Source organism: Fundulus heteroclitus, unplaced genomic scaffold (assembly GCF_011125445.2).
Source record: "Fundulus heteroclitus isolate FHET01 unplaced genomic scaffold, MU-UCD_Fhet_4.1 scaffold_56, whole genome shotgun sequence".
NCBI classification, from domain to species: Eukaryota; Metazoa; Chordata; class Actinopteri; order Cyprinodontiformes; family Fundulidae; genus Fundulus; species Fundulus heteroclitus.
Genome location: NW_023396989.1, coordinates 356,040 through 370,790, shown reverse-complemented (window position 1 = coordinate 370,790; position 14,751 = coordinate 356,040). Strand labels below are relative to the sequence as shown.

At 50.0% G+C, this 14,751-nt stretch overlaps 1 protein-coding gene and 1 long non-coding RNA gene across 5 annotated transcripts; one reads left to right on the top strand and one right to left on the bottom strand.

The window, feature by feature from the left end:
• Nucleotides 1-729: 729 nt before the first annotated feature.
• Nucleotides 730-2,434, bottom strand: LOC118561111. The gene is made up of 2 exons (XR_004929765.1): nucleotides 903-2,434; nucleotides 730-864 (listed from the first exon to the last, which is right to left on the bottom strand). It is a non-coding gene; the product is annotated as an uncharacterized LOC118561111 (long non-coding RNA).
• A 24-nt stretch (nucleotides 2,435-2,458) lies between these two features.
• On the top strand, nucleotides 2,459-10,658 carry ubtfl (upstream binding transcription factor, like). Of its 4 annotated transcripts, none has more exons than XM_036132952.1 (20): nucleotides 2,459-2,760; nucleotides 5,104-5,201; nucleotides 5,314-5,489; nucleotides 5,579-5,662; nucleotides 5,735-5,890; nucleotides 5,965-6,029; nucleotides 6,100-6,220; nucleotides 6,298-6,408; nucleotides 6,538-6,665; nucleotides 6,757-6,898; nucleotides 6,963-7,004; nucleotides 7,262-7,369; nucleotides 7,452-7,610; nucleotides 7,691-7,819; nucleotides 8,943-9,022; nucleotides 9,189-9,378; nucleotides 9,457-9,504; nucleotides 9,613-9,750; nucleotides 9,829-9,933; nucleotides 10,271-10,658. In XM_036132952.1, exons 2-20 carry the CDS (start codon nucleotides 5,144-5,146, stop codon nucleotides 10,340-10,342), a joined length of 2,112 nt encoding a protein of 703 aa, XP_035988845.1. In that variant the 5' UTR covers nucleotides 2,459-2,760; nucleotides 5,104-5,143; the 3' UTR covers nucleotides 10,343-10,658. The 4 variants fall into 4 exon arrangements, with proteins under 4 accessions (XP_035988845.1, XP_035988844.1, XP_035988843.1 ...); XM_036132951.1 differs by having other exon boundaries at nucleotides 5,104-5,216; nucleotides 9,832-9,933; XM_036132950.1 differs by having other exon boundaries at nucleotides 5,104-5,216.
• The last annotated feature ends 4,093 nt before the right edge of the window (nucleotides 10,659-14,751 follow it).

Below are 14,751 nucleotides of genomic sequence, written 5' to 3'. Positions count from 1 at the left end.
TTTTATTGTTAATTACTCGTAGTTTTTTTATATTAATTAATGAAGTATTTGACCAAACCACTGAGCAATAATCAAACAAAGCATGAAGTTTAACTGTGGTGTAAAATATTCTGAACACCTTTAAATAACCGGTTATTAATTAATTAGCCATTTATTTTACCATCTCTGAACATATGATCAGTTATGGCTCCAGAACTTTAGCCTCTTCTCTTTCTGCTCCATGCTGAACTAATAATCACTAATGATCCACGTTCTCTACGCCGACCTTCAGGCGCCTTTAAATAAAATGTAGTATTATTATTAATATTAATATAAGCACACGTCTTATTCTACAGCACTGTAAAAATAAAAGAAATAAGAGCGTTAGAACCCGGCGCATCAGAGGCTCCTTCACTGAGCACCTTTAAAGCCACTAGTGAGGAACCGCGTTCATTGGTTCTTTAAGTCTTCTTATGCTTCATTTAAAGGACAGAACTTTAAAAGAGCTTCAGCTGCTTTTAAATAAACTTCTTCCAGCTCCAGCAGTAATGGTCAGCCTGGATCTGGACCTCCAGCACACCTGGACAGGAGCAGCACCTCCGGTTCTAGAAGTCCGGTTCTAGAGCAGCCTCTCTCTCTTCTAGAACTCGGGTTCTCCTTCCTTCTGTCTGAGCTGCTTCTGCTGTGGAGAACCCAGATGGGCCTCCTGGCCAGCAGGGGGCAGCAGCTAGAAATAAACAGACTGCTGGGTTGATTACAGAACCAGAATTTATTGGTCCACAGCTGTGCATGTGAGAACCCACAGAACCTTAGGTTATAGACAGAACCAGAAAGAACCTCATGTTATAAACAGAACCAAACAGAACCTCAGGTTATAGACAGAACCTCATGTTATAAACAGAACCTCGGGTTATAGACAGAACCAAACAGAACCTCAGGTTATAAACAGAATCTCAGGTTATAAACAGAACCAGAAAGAACCTCATGTTATAGTCAGAACCAAACAGAACCTCGGGTTATAGACAGAACCAAACAGAACCTCGGGTTATAGACAGAACCAAACAGAACCTCGGGTTATAGACAGAACCAAACAGAACCTCAGGTTATAAACAGAATCTCAGGTTATAAACAGAACCAGAAAGAACCTCGGGTTATAGACAGAACCAAACAGAACCTCGGGTTATAGACAGAACCAAACAGAACCTTGGGTTATAGACAGAACCAAACAGAACCTTAGGTTATAAACAGAACCAGAAAGAACCTCATGTTATAAACAGCAGAAACTCAGGTTATAGACAGAACCAAACAGAACCTTAAGTTATAGACAGAACCAAACAGAACCTTAGGTTATAAACAGAACCTCAGGTTATAAACAGAACCAGAAAGAACCTCATGTTATAAACAGAACCAGAAAGAACCTCATGTTATAAACAGAACCTCAGGTTATAAACAGAACCAGAAAGAACCTCAGGTTATAAACAGAACCTCAGGTTATAAACAGAACCAAACAGAACCTCATGTTATAAACAGAACCTCATCTTATAAACAGAACCGCAGGTTATAAACAGAACCAAACAGAACCTCATGTTATAAACAGAACCAGAAAGAACCTCATGTTATAAACAGAACCTCAGGTTATAAACAGAACCAAATAGAACCTCATGTTATAAACAGAACCTCATGTTATAAACAGAACCAGAAAGAACCTCATGTTATAAACAGAACCTCAAATTATAGACAGAACCAAACAGAACCTCATGTTATAAACAGAACCTCAGGTTATAAACAGAACCAGAAAGAACCTCATGTTATAAACAGAACCTCAGGTTATAAACAGAACCAAACAGAACCTCAGGTTATAAACAGAACCAAATAGAACCTCATGTTATAAACAGAACCAGAAAGAACCTCATGTTATAAACAGAACCTCAGGTTATAAACAGAACCAAATAGAACCTCATGTTATAAACAGAACCTCAAATTATAGACAGAACCAAACAGAACCTGAGGTTCTAGCTGGACCAGCAGGTTTAGAAGAGGACTAGATGGAAAACAAGGTTCTGTGTGTTCTGCACCATCGGGCAGAGAACGTTCCAGATGTTCGGATGGAGTTCTGGTCCACCTGTTCTCGCGGAGCAAAATGACCCAACTGGGTCCATTAAGGTTCTGCTCACGTTGTTCAGGAGCAGAACCTAGAACCCCAGGGTGTTCCCTGCGTGCAGAACCTCAGCAGACGGTACCGTAGAACCCTCCCTCCGAGGCCGGTCCACACGGTCGTCCCGCTCCGCGGTCCCTGCAGGACTGCTCTGCCCGGGCTCGGTGTCCTCCGGGCGGCCAGGCTGCCGCCGACACGCCGGTCCTCCGCGCGGGGCTCCTCCGCGTCCCCGCCGCGCAGGGCGCCGGGGACGCGGCCTCTGGAGCCGCCGCGCGTCCCCGCCTGGCCCCGGCACGGTGGGCTCCTCGGCTCCGGGAGCGGACCGGGACCAGAACCCGGCAGCGGGAGCGTGGAGCGGGGCTCGGCCAGCAGCGGGGCTCCGTCACGGCGCTGCCCGCGGCTCTGGTTTCATCCTCCGCCTTTGTCTCATGTTTTCCCCCGGAGGTCCTCCCCCTGCGGCGCGGGGCGGAGTTTCATACCGAGCCAGACGCTCCTTTTGTCGGATCCGTTTCGAGCTGACTCCCCGGGGTTTGCGGGGGAAAAACAGGCACTTGGAATAGCTCTAAACCCGCCGAACCGACGCGGTGCTGTTCGGGACCGACCCGGGAGTCCAACAGAACCAGCAGGTAAGTGGGGGGGTCGGCCTTTTCCACGGATTCCCGGGGTTTTCTGCTCGCTTTCCCCCGAGTCCTCGGAGCATTCATGGCGGCTTCGCAGTGAGGCTTTCTGGGGGAGCGATGACGACCCGTCCCGGTGCAGCCCAAACCCAGCTCCCGGTTCCGACGGCCCGGTCCACGGTGCCGGGAAGGCTGCAGAATCCGTGTTTCCAGGTCATTTTTCCACCATTGCAGCTCATTTCCAGCGTTTCTGCGCCTTTCAGCAGTAAGAGGATTACGGGCTGCGCGCCTCGGAACCGGCGGTTCTGCAGCAATTAACCCGTTTCCACCGTTTAATCTCCCCGGTTTGACCGTTTTACTCTGGATTTAGAACCATTCCGCAGCGCCTGCCAGCGGAAGCTACGTGCTGACTCCTGCCGGAGGAGAGACGCCATTACCGGGGCAGCTGCAGCCAGGCGGCCCGCTCAGTCCGCGGGGCCCCGGGCGGCCCTGACGGGCCCCTGATGGGCCCCTGATGGGCCCCACAGCTCGGTGGGGCGCGCACTCCAGAACCGCGCGCACAGCTGGGCCCAGTTCTGCAGAAAGTCCCGCTGGTTCCTGGCAAACCCAAACGGCAGCGGCCCGGTTCTGAGCGCCGCGTCCGGCTGCTGCAGCTGCTGCCAGACAGCCGCTCTCTGCTGCCCCCTGCCGGCCAGCAGTGGGGGACCAGAACTTCTCAGGACTCTGGAGCTCCTGGGAAGTTCTGGTCCAAAAGCTTCTCTACGTTCTGCTTGTTTCATATCCAAACATTTAGTTTAGTGAGCTGGAACCAGATCAGATGCGTTCCTAGTTATTACAGAAGAGGCTGAGCCCATGAAATACAAACTCAGGTTAAAGAAGGACACCTGGATCACCTGTCTGCCAGGTGTGACCACCTGTCTGCCAGGCGTGATCACCTGTATGCGAGTAGTGACCACCTGTCTGCCAGGTGTGACCACCTGTCTGCCAGGCGTGATCACCTGTATGCGAGTAGTGACCACCTGTCTGCCAGGTGTGACCACCTGTATGCGAGTAGTGATCACCTGTATGTGAGTAGTGACCACCTGTATGCGAGGCGTGATCACCTGTATGCGAGTAGTGATCACCTGTCTGCCAGGTGTGACCACCTGTCTGCCAGGTGTGACCTCCTGTATGCGAGTAGTGACCACCTGTCTGCCAGGTGTGACCACCTGTATGCGAGTAGTGATCACCTGTATGCGAGGCGTGATCACCTGTATGCGAGTAGTGATCACCTGTATGTGAGTAGTGACCACCTGTATGCGAGGTGTGATCACCTGTATGCGAGTAGTGATCACCTGTCTGCCAGGTGTGACCACCTGTCTGCCAGGTGTGACCACCTGTCTGCCAGGCGTGATCACCTGTATGCGAGTAGTGACCACCTGTCTGCCAGGTGTGACCACCTGTATGCGAGTAGTGATCACCTGTATGTGAGTAGTGACCACCTGTATGCGAGGCGTGATCACCTGTATGCGAGTAGTGATCACCTGTCTGCCAGGTGTGACCACCTGTCTGCCAGGTGTGACCTCCTGTATGCGAGTAGTGACCACCTGTCTGCCAGGTGTGACCACCTGTATGCGAGTAGTGATCACCTGTATGCGAGGCGTGATCACCTGTATGCGAGTAGTGATCACCTGTATGTGAGTAGTGACCACCTGTATGCGAGGTGTGATCACCTGTATGCGAGTAGTGATCACCTGTCTGCCAGGTGTGACCACCTGTCTGCCAGGTGTGACCTCCTGTATGCGAGTAGTGACCACCTGTCTGCCAGGTGTGACCACCTGTATGCGAGTAGTGATCACCTGTATGCGAGGCGTGATCACCTGTATGCGAGTAGTGATCACCTGTATGTGAGTAGTGACCACCTGTATGCGAGGTGTGATCACCTGTATGCGAGTAGTGATCACCTGTATGCGAGGCGTGACCACCTGTATGCGAGTAGTGATCACCTGTCTGCCAGGTGTGACCACCTGTATGCGAGTAGTGACCACCTGTATGTGAAGCGTGACCACCTGTATGCGAGGTGTGATTACCTGTATGTGAAGCGTGACCACCTGTATGTGAGTAGTGATCACCTGTATGTGAAGCGTGACCACCTGTATGCGAGGTGTGATTACCTGTATGTGAAGCGTGACCACCTGTATGTGAGTAGTGATCACCTGTATGTGAAGCGTGACCACCTGTATGCGAGGCGTGACCACCTGTATGCGAGGCGTAATTACCTGTATGCGAGCTGTGATTACCTGTCTGCCAGGTGTGACCACCTGTCTGCCAGGTGTGACCACCTGTGACGCTGTGCTGACCCTGTGTTTGCAGAGGAGCAGGTGGGGGGGTCTCCTCCATCAGTCGCTGCAGGATGAACGGCAGCAGCAGCGTCTCTGCGGCTCAGAGCGCCAGGATCAAGGCTGAAGCAGGTAAACGCCTGACAGGTAAGCGCCCACCACACCTGGCTACACTGCCTTGTCCAGGTTGGACTCACCTGTGCAGGGAAGCAGGGCATGATGGTGTCCTGCTGTGGGTGTGCAGATGACTGGAGTAAGGAGGACTGCCTGACTCTGCTGGAGAGGATCCGCAGCCTGCTGCCGGACGCAGACGCCATGAAGTATAAAACCACCGAGTCGCACTTCGACTGGGACAAAGTCTGCTTCGGCAGCTTCACCGGAGACATGTGCCGCCAGAAGTGGCAGAAGGTGTCGTCTGAGGTACGGCCGCCGTCACGGGGCAGAGAAGGCTTCAGCAGACGCCGCTCCGCCGTCGGCCCAAGCTTCACCTTTATCGTTGCCTTTGTCAGGTCCGGAAGTACAGAACCATGACGGAGCTCATCGTGGATGCCATTGAGTTTGTGAAGAACCCGTACAAAGGCAAGAAGCTGAAGGTGAGTGGACCACACCTGTCCTGAACGAGGTTCAGCAAGCGCAGCGGCCTCCATGTCCTCTCTCCTGTCCAGACTCATCCGGACTTCCCCAAAAAGCCTCTGACTCCATACTTCCGGTTCTTCATGGAGAAACGCGCTAAATACGCCAAAATCCACCCAGAGATGAGCAACCTGGACCTGACCAAGATCCTGTCCAAGAAGTACAAGGAGCTGCCTGACAAGAAGAAGGTCTGGACCGGCTCCAGAGTCTCAGACCATCAGCTCCTGAAACGTTGCTCACCCTGTCTTTGCTTTTCTTGCAGCAAAAGTACATCACAGAGTTCCAGCGGGAGAAGGAGGACTTTGAGAAGAACATGGCTCGGTTCAGGTGAGTTCCTTGGTTTAACTAAGGCCTCGGCTGTCGGCACGAAGCCGCTCTAATGCCAGGCCACCTGCAGGGAGGACCACCCGGAGCTCATGGAGGAGAGGAAGAAGTCGGACCTGCCAGAGAAACCCAAAACACCCCAACAGCTGTGGTACAACCACGAGAAGAAGGCCTACATGAAGCTGCACCCAGACGTAAGAGCGGCTCTCCTGCTCCAAACGGCGTCCGTCTCCTGGGAGGAGGAGCCGCTGATCCGTCTCTGTGTCCACAGGTGAGTCAGAAGGAGCTGAAGGAGGCGCTGAGGAGGCAGTGGTCCCAGCTGTCTGACAAGAGGAGACTGAAGTGGATCAGCAAGGCCCTGGAGCTCCAGAAAGACTATGAGGTACAACCCAAGCAGTGCCCCCCCCCCCCCCCCCCCCCGGGGCTCCTCTGGTCCGTGGAGGTGGCTGGAGGGGCAGAGGAGGTTCTGGAGGACGTGTCCAGAGTTTGACGTCTGGACTCTGTGTTGTAGGGCAGTATGAGAGTTTACCATGAAGCCCACCCAGACGCTAACTCTGACGACCACGTGCGCTCCGTCCTCACCAAGGCCGAGAGACAGCTGAAGGACAAGTTTGACGGACGGCCAACCAAGCCCCCGCCGTGAGTCTGCGCCGTTCTGCCCGTCAGGATCCCTGGAAGCCTGCGCTGCTCCCGCTCGTCCACCGCGGTTTAACCTCTGTGTTCTCGGTAGGAACGGCTACTCGCTGTACTGCGCCGAGCTGATGGTCAACATGAAGGACGTCCCCAGCACCGAGCGCATGGTGCTCTGCAGCAAGCAGTGGAAGATGCTGACGCAGAAAGAGAAGGACATGTTCCAGAAACGCTGCGAGCAGGTTCGTATCGCCCCATCAACGCTACGGTTGCCCTTCTCCAGCTGACGCTGCTTTCTGTCTGCAGAAGAAGAAGCAGTACGACGTAGACCTGCAGCGCTTCCTGGAGGTGAGGCCGCCTCCCTAATGATCCAGATGTTTACTGTTAACCAGCGGTCCCCCAGCCGGGTTCTCAGGGCCAACACGCTGCATGTTGTTTGAAGAAGGAAGTGGGTGGGCAACGGTGACGTCCTGCTGGGTTCTGGTCGCCGTCTAGCAGGTCCTGATCATGTGTTGGGTCAGGACCTGCTAGACGGCGGGCCCCAGGGAATCAGACCTGCTGTCACAACCAAATGTTCACATTTCCAATGTGTCATTGCGTTCCAGAGCCTTCCTGAGGAGGAACGAGAACGAGTCCTATCAGAGGAGAAAATGGGCGGGGCCAAGCTGAATGTGGGCGTGGCTCCACACAGAGCCAAGTCTCCATCAGTGAAGGTACAACCTTGTTCTGTTTCTACATCAGAAGTGGGCCATTAAAGAGAGGTTCTGACGGAGCAGAGGTTCTCTGTTGTCTCAGGAACGCAGTCGGGAGGCGGAGCCAGAGGCGTGGGTGGCGGCTGCACCGCCCAAAGACAGACGGGACGGGAGGAAGATGGTGAAGCTTCCAGAAACACCAAAAACTGCTGAAGAGATGTGGCAGCATAGCGTGGTTGGAGACTACTTGGCCAAGTACAGAGTGAGTCCCCTAACAGCTGCGTGGGGGGGGGGGCATTCGGGGCTTCCCGTGCTAAACTGGTCATGTGACCTGGCTTCCAGAGTGACCGCAGGAAGGCGCAGGTGGCAATGGAGGCAGCCTGGAGGTCTATGGAGAAGAAGGAGAAGATTCCATGGATTAAGAAGGCAGCAGAGGACCAGAAGCGTTACGAGGTTCAGTACCGACCTGTGGTCAGTGAGCCACCCCCCCACACTGACCCCACCCACCGCCACAACACAACACAAAAACTTCAAATTATGGGTCAAAGGCGAAAAACAAACCTCTAAGGTCACCGTTTTGGTGGATTGCGTCTCTGCTATTCGAAGAGAGAGCTGAGCCAAAAGGCGAAGCTCTCGATTTACCGGTCGATCTACGTTCCTACCCTCATCTATGGTCATGAGCTTTGGGTCGTGACCGAAAGAACGAGATCCCGGATACAAGCGGCTGAAATGAGTTTTCTCCGTAGTGTGTCTGGGCTCTCCCTTAGAGATAGGGTGAGGAGCTCAGTCATCCGGGGAGGACTCAGAGTAGAGCCGCTGCTCCTCCACGTCCAGAGGAGCCAGTTGAGGTGGCTCGGGCATCTGGTCAGGATGCCTCCTGGACGCCTCCCTGGAGAGGTGTTCCGGGCACGTCCCACCGGGAGGAGGCCCAGGGGAAGACCCAGGACACGCTGGAGGGACTATGTCTCTCTGCTGGGAACGCCTTGGGATTCCTCCTGAGGAGCTGGCCCAGGTGGCTGGGGAGAGGGACGTCTGGGCCTCCCTACTGAAGCTGCTGCCCCCGCGACCCGACCCCGGATAAGCGGAAGAAGACGGACGGACGAAAAACAAAAGATCACTTCAACACAAAAAGTTTCTCCTTCTAACTCCTCCCCCTGTAACATAACACCTCCCCCAGTAACATAACTCCTCCCCCTATAACATGGCTCCTCCTCCTGTACCATGACTCCTCCCCCTGTAACATGGCTCCTCCCCCTGTAACATGACTCCTCCCCTGTAAAATGGCTCCTCCCCCTGTAAAATGGCTCCTCCCCCTGTAACATGACTCCTCCCCCTGTACCATGGCTCCTCCCCCTGTAACATGACTCCTCCCCCTGTAACATGACTCCTCCCCCTGTACCATGGCTCCTCCCCCTGTAACATGACTCCTCCCCCTGTACCATTGCTCCTTCCCCTGTAGGGGGTGCCTGTCCAGCCCTCTTTTTCTCTTAGGCCCCTCCCACTGGAACATGACTGTGTGAATTTATCACTTCCTTCTTCCTCTCTGTTGTGTGATGAGTGGGAGCCTGATGCACTGACTCTTGATCTCCTGCAGAGGGAGCTGTTGGAGATGAGAACACCAGCCACAGGCCAGAGGAAGCCCAAGTTTGATGGGGAACCGAAGAAACCTCCAGTGTGAGTTTAAACTTGTTACTCTGCTGCTTATCAGGAAGGATCAAGAACTGTTTAGAACTGCTCAGTTTAAACAGATCCCTGAGGTTTCCACACGGACAGATTTTATTGGGTAGAAAAGCAACCCACTATGACTTAAAGAAGGCTCCTCCTGGACTTTGACCCCCAGGAGTGGGTACCAGATGTTCTCCCAGGAGCTGCTGACCAATGGCGAGCTGAACCACTTCAGCCTGAAGGAACGTATGGTGGAGATCGGCAAACGATGGCAGAAGCTGAGCCAGAGTCAGAAGGACAAGTATAAAAAGCTGGTGGAGGAGCAGCAGGTGGAGTACAAGGCGGAGCTGGAGGCCTGGGTCAAGGTGAGCCGGTCTCCTGAACCTGACCAATCACAGCTCAGCTCCCTGCTGTCCTTCTAACACCTTTCTCCTGCTCTTCAGTCGCTGTCGCCGCAGGACCGAGCCGTCTACAAAGAGTTCTCGTCCTCGGTACGTCCGCCTTGGTTCTGATCCGCTTCCTGCAGGGGGCGCTGTCCTCTAGGACTGAGGTTAGCTTGTATCTCGCCTGCTGGTTCTCAACCTCTTCCTGTCTGGCAGAAACGCCGCAGCACCTCCAAAGCCACCAGCAGCCCTGTGGCCAAAGTCCGCGTGACGGCCAAGGGGAAGGCGGGGGGGTCCAGAGCGGTGACTCCAGGGGTGAGCGTGGGGAAGAGGGCGATGGCGTACCGCGCCAAGGTAAAACAGCCCCCCCCCTTAACCACCTGTACGCTCTGACTGCAAGTGACCAGGTTTGTGTGTCTGTGGGATCTTCAGCAGGACATGTCGGACTCAGACGAAGATGAGGAGAAGAGCGAGTCCTCGGACTCTGATGAAGATGACGAAACATCGGGAAGCACCGACAGCGAGGACGAAGACGAGGTGACATTATTTTGGGTTTAAAGATCTAAGGTTGAAACAGAGCCGAACCCGCTGCCACCAGGCCTTCTGTAATGCTTACAGCCCATTGGGTCCCATGTGTGACCCGCCGACCAATCATAGGCTGGGACCTGAGTGGACCCACCTTATGATTGGTCAAGCGCATCAGAGAAGATTCTTTGACTTAGCTGCAGTAGTCGGGATCTTTTCAGATGAACGTTGTGGAAAATAAAGAAGGGCCGTTTTTAATGTCCGTTGTTTAACGTCAAACTGGCTGGTATTACATAAACACCGTGGTTGCCATGGTGACCCTTTAAGCACTTCCTGTTTCTGTCCTCAGAATGATGACGATGAAGAGGATGATGACGAGCAATCTTCCTCTGATGAATCCAGTGACCTGGACTCAGATTAGCCCCGCCCCTCATTGATGAGGACAGTCTGTGCAGGCCACGCCCCCTCACCTGCCAATCATCCGGGCAGACCAATGAGAGGCAGTGACGTCTCCAGTGGGCGGAGTCAACAGCATTTTGTTACAAGTGTTTTGGTTTTTATCAGCTGTTGGTTTTTATTTGACGGACGTTTTTAAGTCGCTGACGGCTTCCTGTTTGTTAATGTGGGCGGGGTCTGTAGATGTGCAGGGGGCGGGGCTTCTCTAGCCCTGAGGGAGGAGTCAGTGTCGGACCTGCAGTCAGCCGGAGGAGAAATAAAATAAATGCACTTTTTCCAAACTGTCTGGTTTCATCGTGTGACACAGAGCACAGAGCGTTCCCTGGTCTCAGAGAACTCTGACGGTTCTGCTCTGATGTTCTAAAAGGGTCTTAAACCGAGGAAGGAACAGTATCACCCTCAAACCAGGGAAGATCTGGTTCTGGGTCTGACACCACGGATTACTACCTGTGGTTTAATTCAATTCAATTTTATTTTATTTATATAGCGCCAATTCATGAAACATGTCGTCTCGAGGCACTTTACAAAGTCAAGTTCAATCATATTATACAGATTGGGTCAGATTATACAGATTGGTCAAAAATGTCCTATATAAGGAAACCAGTTGATTGCATCAAAGTCCCGACAAGCAGCATTCACTCCTGGAGAAGCGTAGAGCCACAGGGACAGTCGTCTGCATTGTACATGGCTTTGCAGCAATCCCTCATACTGAGCAGGCATGAAGCAACAGTGGGAAGAAAAACTCCCCATAAACGGGAAGGAAAACCTCTAGCAGAACCGGGCTCAGTATGAACGGTCATCTGCCTCGACCGACTGGGGTTACAGAAGACAGAGCAGAGACACAACAAGAGATTGTTCAAAAGTTTGGAAATGAGATCTATGGTTTGTAACTGTTTTATGAAATTCTAATTTAGATAGATGTTATTGTAAACTGTAATGTAATCTTTTGCCACTATCTTGGCCAGGACTCCCTTGAAAAAGAGATTGTTAATCTCAATGGGACTTTTTCCTGGTTAAATAAAGGAATAATAATAATAATAATAAACTGTTGATGTCTGCAGGAAAAGCCTGCAGCCTGAAGCAGAAGATTCTGCTCCGGTTCTGGAGGTTCTGGACCAGAGAACATGTCCTTCTGAAGAGAGTCATGAACCTCACAGCTGGTGTTGCTCTTTTCACTGCAAAAACGGATCCGGACAGCATTTCTGTCCCTGGGTCCAGGCGAGGCTCCGTCAGGTCGAGGGTCTAAGAAGCATCAAACGCGTATCGGAGCGAGAGCCAGACTTCTCCAGACATTAGGACCTCATCAGAGACGAAGAGCTGCTAAACTAAACTGATCCCTCAGACTAAAACAAAGATTTATGTTTGGATCAGAAGTCTCTGTTGTGGAAACTGGGCTCAGAAGTTAAGTCCAGGAGAGAAGCTTTGATTCATGGAAATTAGGCAGTTTTAAACTTTGTAGGTAGAAAGGAAAACAGATTTTGAGGCATTTTGGGAATAGATCATCGAGGATAAATTCCTGAATGAAGACGTATTTTTGACTTTTTTTAGGGTTGAAAACCTGCTGGTTCTAACCCTGCGTCCCTTCCAGAGGGAGAGGGACCCGCATAGACGTTCTAGTTCACTAATACTGGTTCTCTAACATCATATCCTGGTCCTCCAAACTCACTTCTAAAGCATCTGATCAATGACCTCAGAGGTCTGGTTGTTTGCAGCCCAGCTGCAGCGTGACTCCATCCAACCACATATTAATAATAATAATAATAATACATTTTATTTCAAGCGCCTTTCAAAACACTCAAGGTCACTGTACATGTAAAAACAATAAATGGTAAAAGCAGTCGTCATAATTAAAAGAAACAACACAAATTACACAGAGGAAAGTGATATAAAATCATAATGAAAAGGCAATCTTGAACATGTGGGTTTTGAGTTTGGATTTGAACACGGGTAAAGACTCGGTATTGCAGATGTCAGGGGGGAGAGAATTCCAGAGTGTGGGCGCAGAATGTGAAAAAGCTCTGCTCCCCATGGTTTTAAGACGGGCTGAAGGAACAACTAAGTGAGTGGTAGAAGAGGATCTAAGAATGCGGGAGGGAGTAGAAATTTGAAGTAAATCAGAAAGGTATGGAGGGGAGAGATTATGAATAACTTTAAAAGTAAGTAGGAGGATTTTGAACTGAATTCTATATTTCACAGGTAGCCAGTGGAGCTGCTGCAGGACTGGGGTGATGTGATGAAAAGAGGGGGTTCTAGAAATGATGCGAGCTGCTGAGTTTTGTACTGACTGAAGCTTGTGAATGGATTTTTGAGGAAGACCGAAAAGAAGAGAATTACAGTAATCAATGCGGGAAGTGACCAGACTATGAACAGACTATTGGGTTATAGAGCCTAGAATCCAGCAATATGGACACATCGGACCCAGCGGGTCAAAGTTAACGCCTCTTCTGATGAGGTGGTGTCGCACCGAGGAGCTTGAAGGCTGATGTTGCTGCTTGGTTGAACCTTTCCTCACTTTTTCCTTTCTTTGCTGTTTGTTTAGCTGAATCTAAAAACCAAAACCGCTTACAGAACATGAGACATCATGCAGCTGTTCAGGTACAGATCAGAAGCAGTCTTGGTGGACCCCAAAATTTAAATCAATAACTAGAACCAAAAATGAAACAATTAAATGTGGTCTATTAAATATAAGGTCTCTCCCTCCAATTATTCAAATTTCCACATTCCCAGATCTGTGGGAAGAGGAGGAGGAGTGGCAACTATTTTTCAGTCTGATTTACTAATTAGTCCCAGGCCAATTAATAACTACAGTTCTTTTGAACATTTAACCCTCAGTTTCCCTCATCCAAACTGCAAAGCAATAAAACCTCTTCTGTTTGTTGTTTTGTATCGTCCACCAGGCCCTTACACTCAGTTTTTGGATGAGTTGTCAGATTTCTTATCTGATTTGGTGTTAAATACTGATAAGGCTATTATAGTGGGTGATTTTAACATCCATGTTGACACTGAATGTGATAACCTTAGTGTAGCCTTTAAAACTATCCTAGATTCAATTGGTTTTGCTCAAAATGTGCATAAACCGACGCACTCTTGGCTCCATACTTTAGACCTTGTGCTGACATATGGCATTGATTGTGAAGAATTAACAGTATTCTCTCACAACCCTGTCCTGTCTGATCATTTTTTAATAACATTTGAGTTTAATCTAACTGAATTCTCCACCCCCAAAAGAGGGTTCCATTATAGTAGATCTTTATCGGATAATGCTGTATCAAAACTTAAAGAGTCTGTCCCCTTTTTAATATCCTCCGTATTGCAGAAATGCCCTGTAGATGGCAGCAATGTTGTTTCTTCCAATTCACAAATAGATGTCTTTGTAAACGGTATGACTTCGTCATTGCGTTCTGCATTAGACAATGTAGCTCCCTTGAAAAAGAAGGTGATTATTCACAGGAAGCTGGCTCCTTGGTTTAATTCAGAGCTGCGTTCCTTGAAGCACAATGTTAGGAAATTGGAGAGAAAATGGCGCTCTACACACCAAGAGGAATCCTACCTAATCTGGAGGGACAGTCTGTTGTTGTATAACAAGACCCTCCGCAGAGTTAGAGCAGCATATTTTTCATCATTGATTGAGGAGAATAAAAATAATCCTAGATTTCTCTTCAGAACAGCTGCTAAATTTACCCAGAGCCACAGCTCTGTTGATCCATCCATTCCCTTAGCTCTTAGCAGTAATGATTTTATGGGATTCTTCATAAATAAAATTGATTCCATTAAAAATAAAATAATTGGCATCCTCCCAAACATGATTGCCTCGTCCTCAGTAAGTGAGGCAGCATTGGAGGAATCTTTAGAACCTGCGCAGTGTCTGAACTGTTTAGAAGCAGTAGAGCTTTCTGAGCTATCTAAAATTTTAGCTTCATCTAAACCTTCTACCTGTATGTTAGACCCAATCCCAACCAAGTTGTTTAAGGACATATTCCCTCTGATCAGTGGTCCTATTTTAGACATGATTAATCTATCCTTAGTAAATTGATATGTACCACAGGCTTTTAAAGTAGCTGTTATTAAACCTTTACTTAAGAAACCTTCTCTTGATCAAGATGAGTTAGTAAATTACAGACCTATATCTAATCTTCTTTTCTTATCTAAAATTCTTGAGAAAGTAGTTGCTAATCAACTATGTGAACATTTACAAAGTAATGACCTACTTGAGGAGTTTCAGTCAGGCTTCAGAGCTCATCATAGCACTGAAACAGCTCTGGTGAAGGTCACCAATGATATTCTCATGGCCTCAGATAATGGACTTGTGTCTATACTTGTCCTGTTAGATCTCATTGCTGCATTTGATACAGTTGATCACAATATTCTCCTACA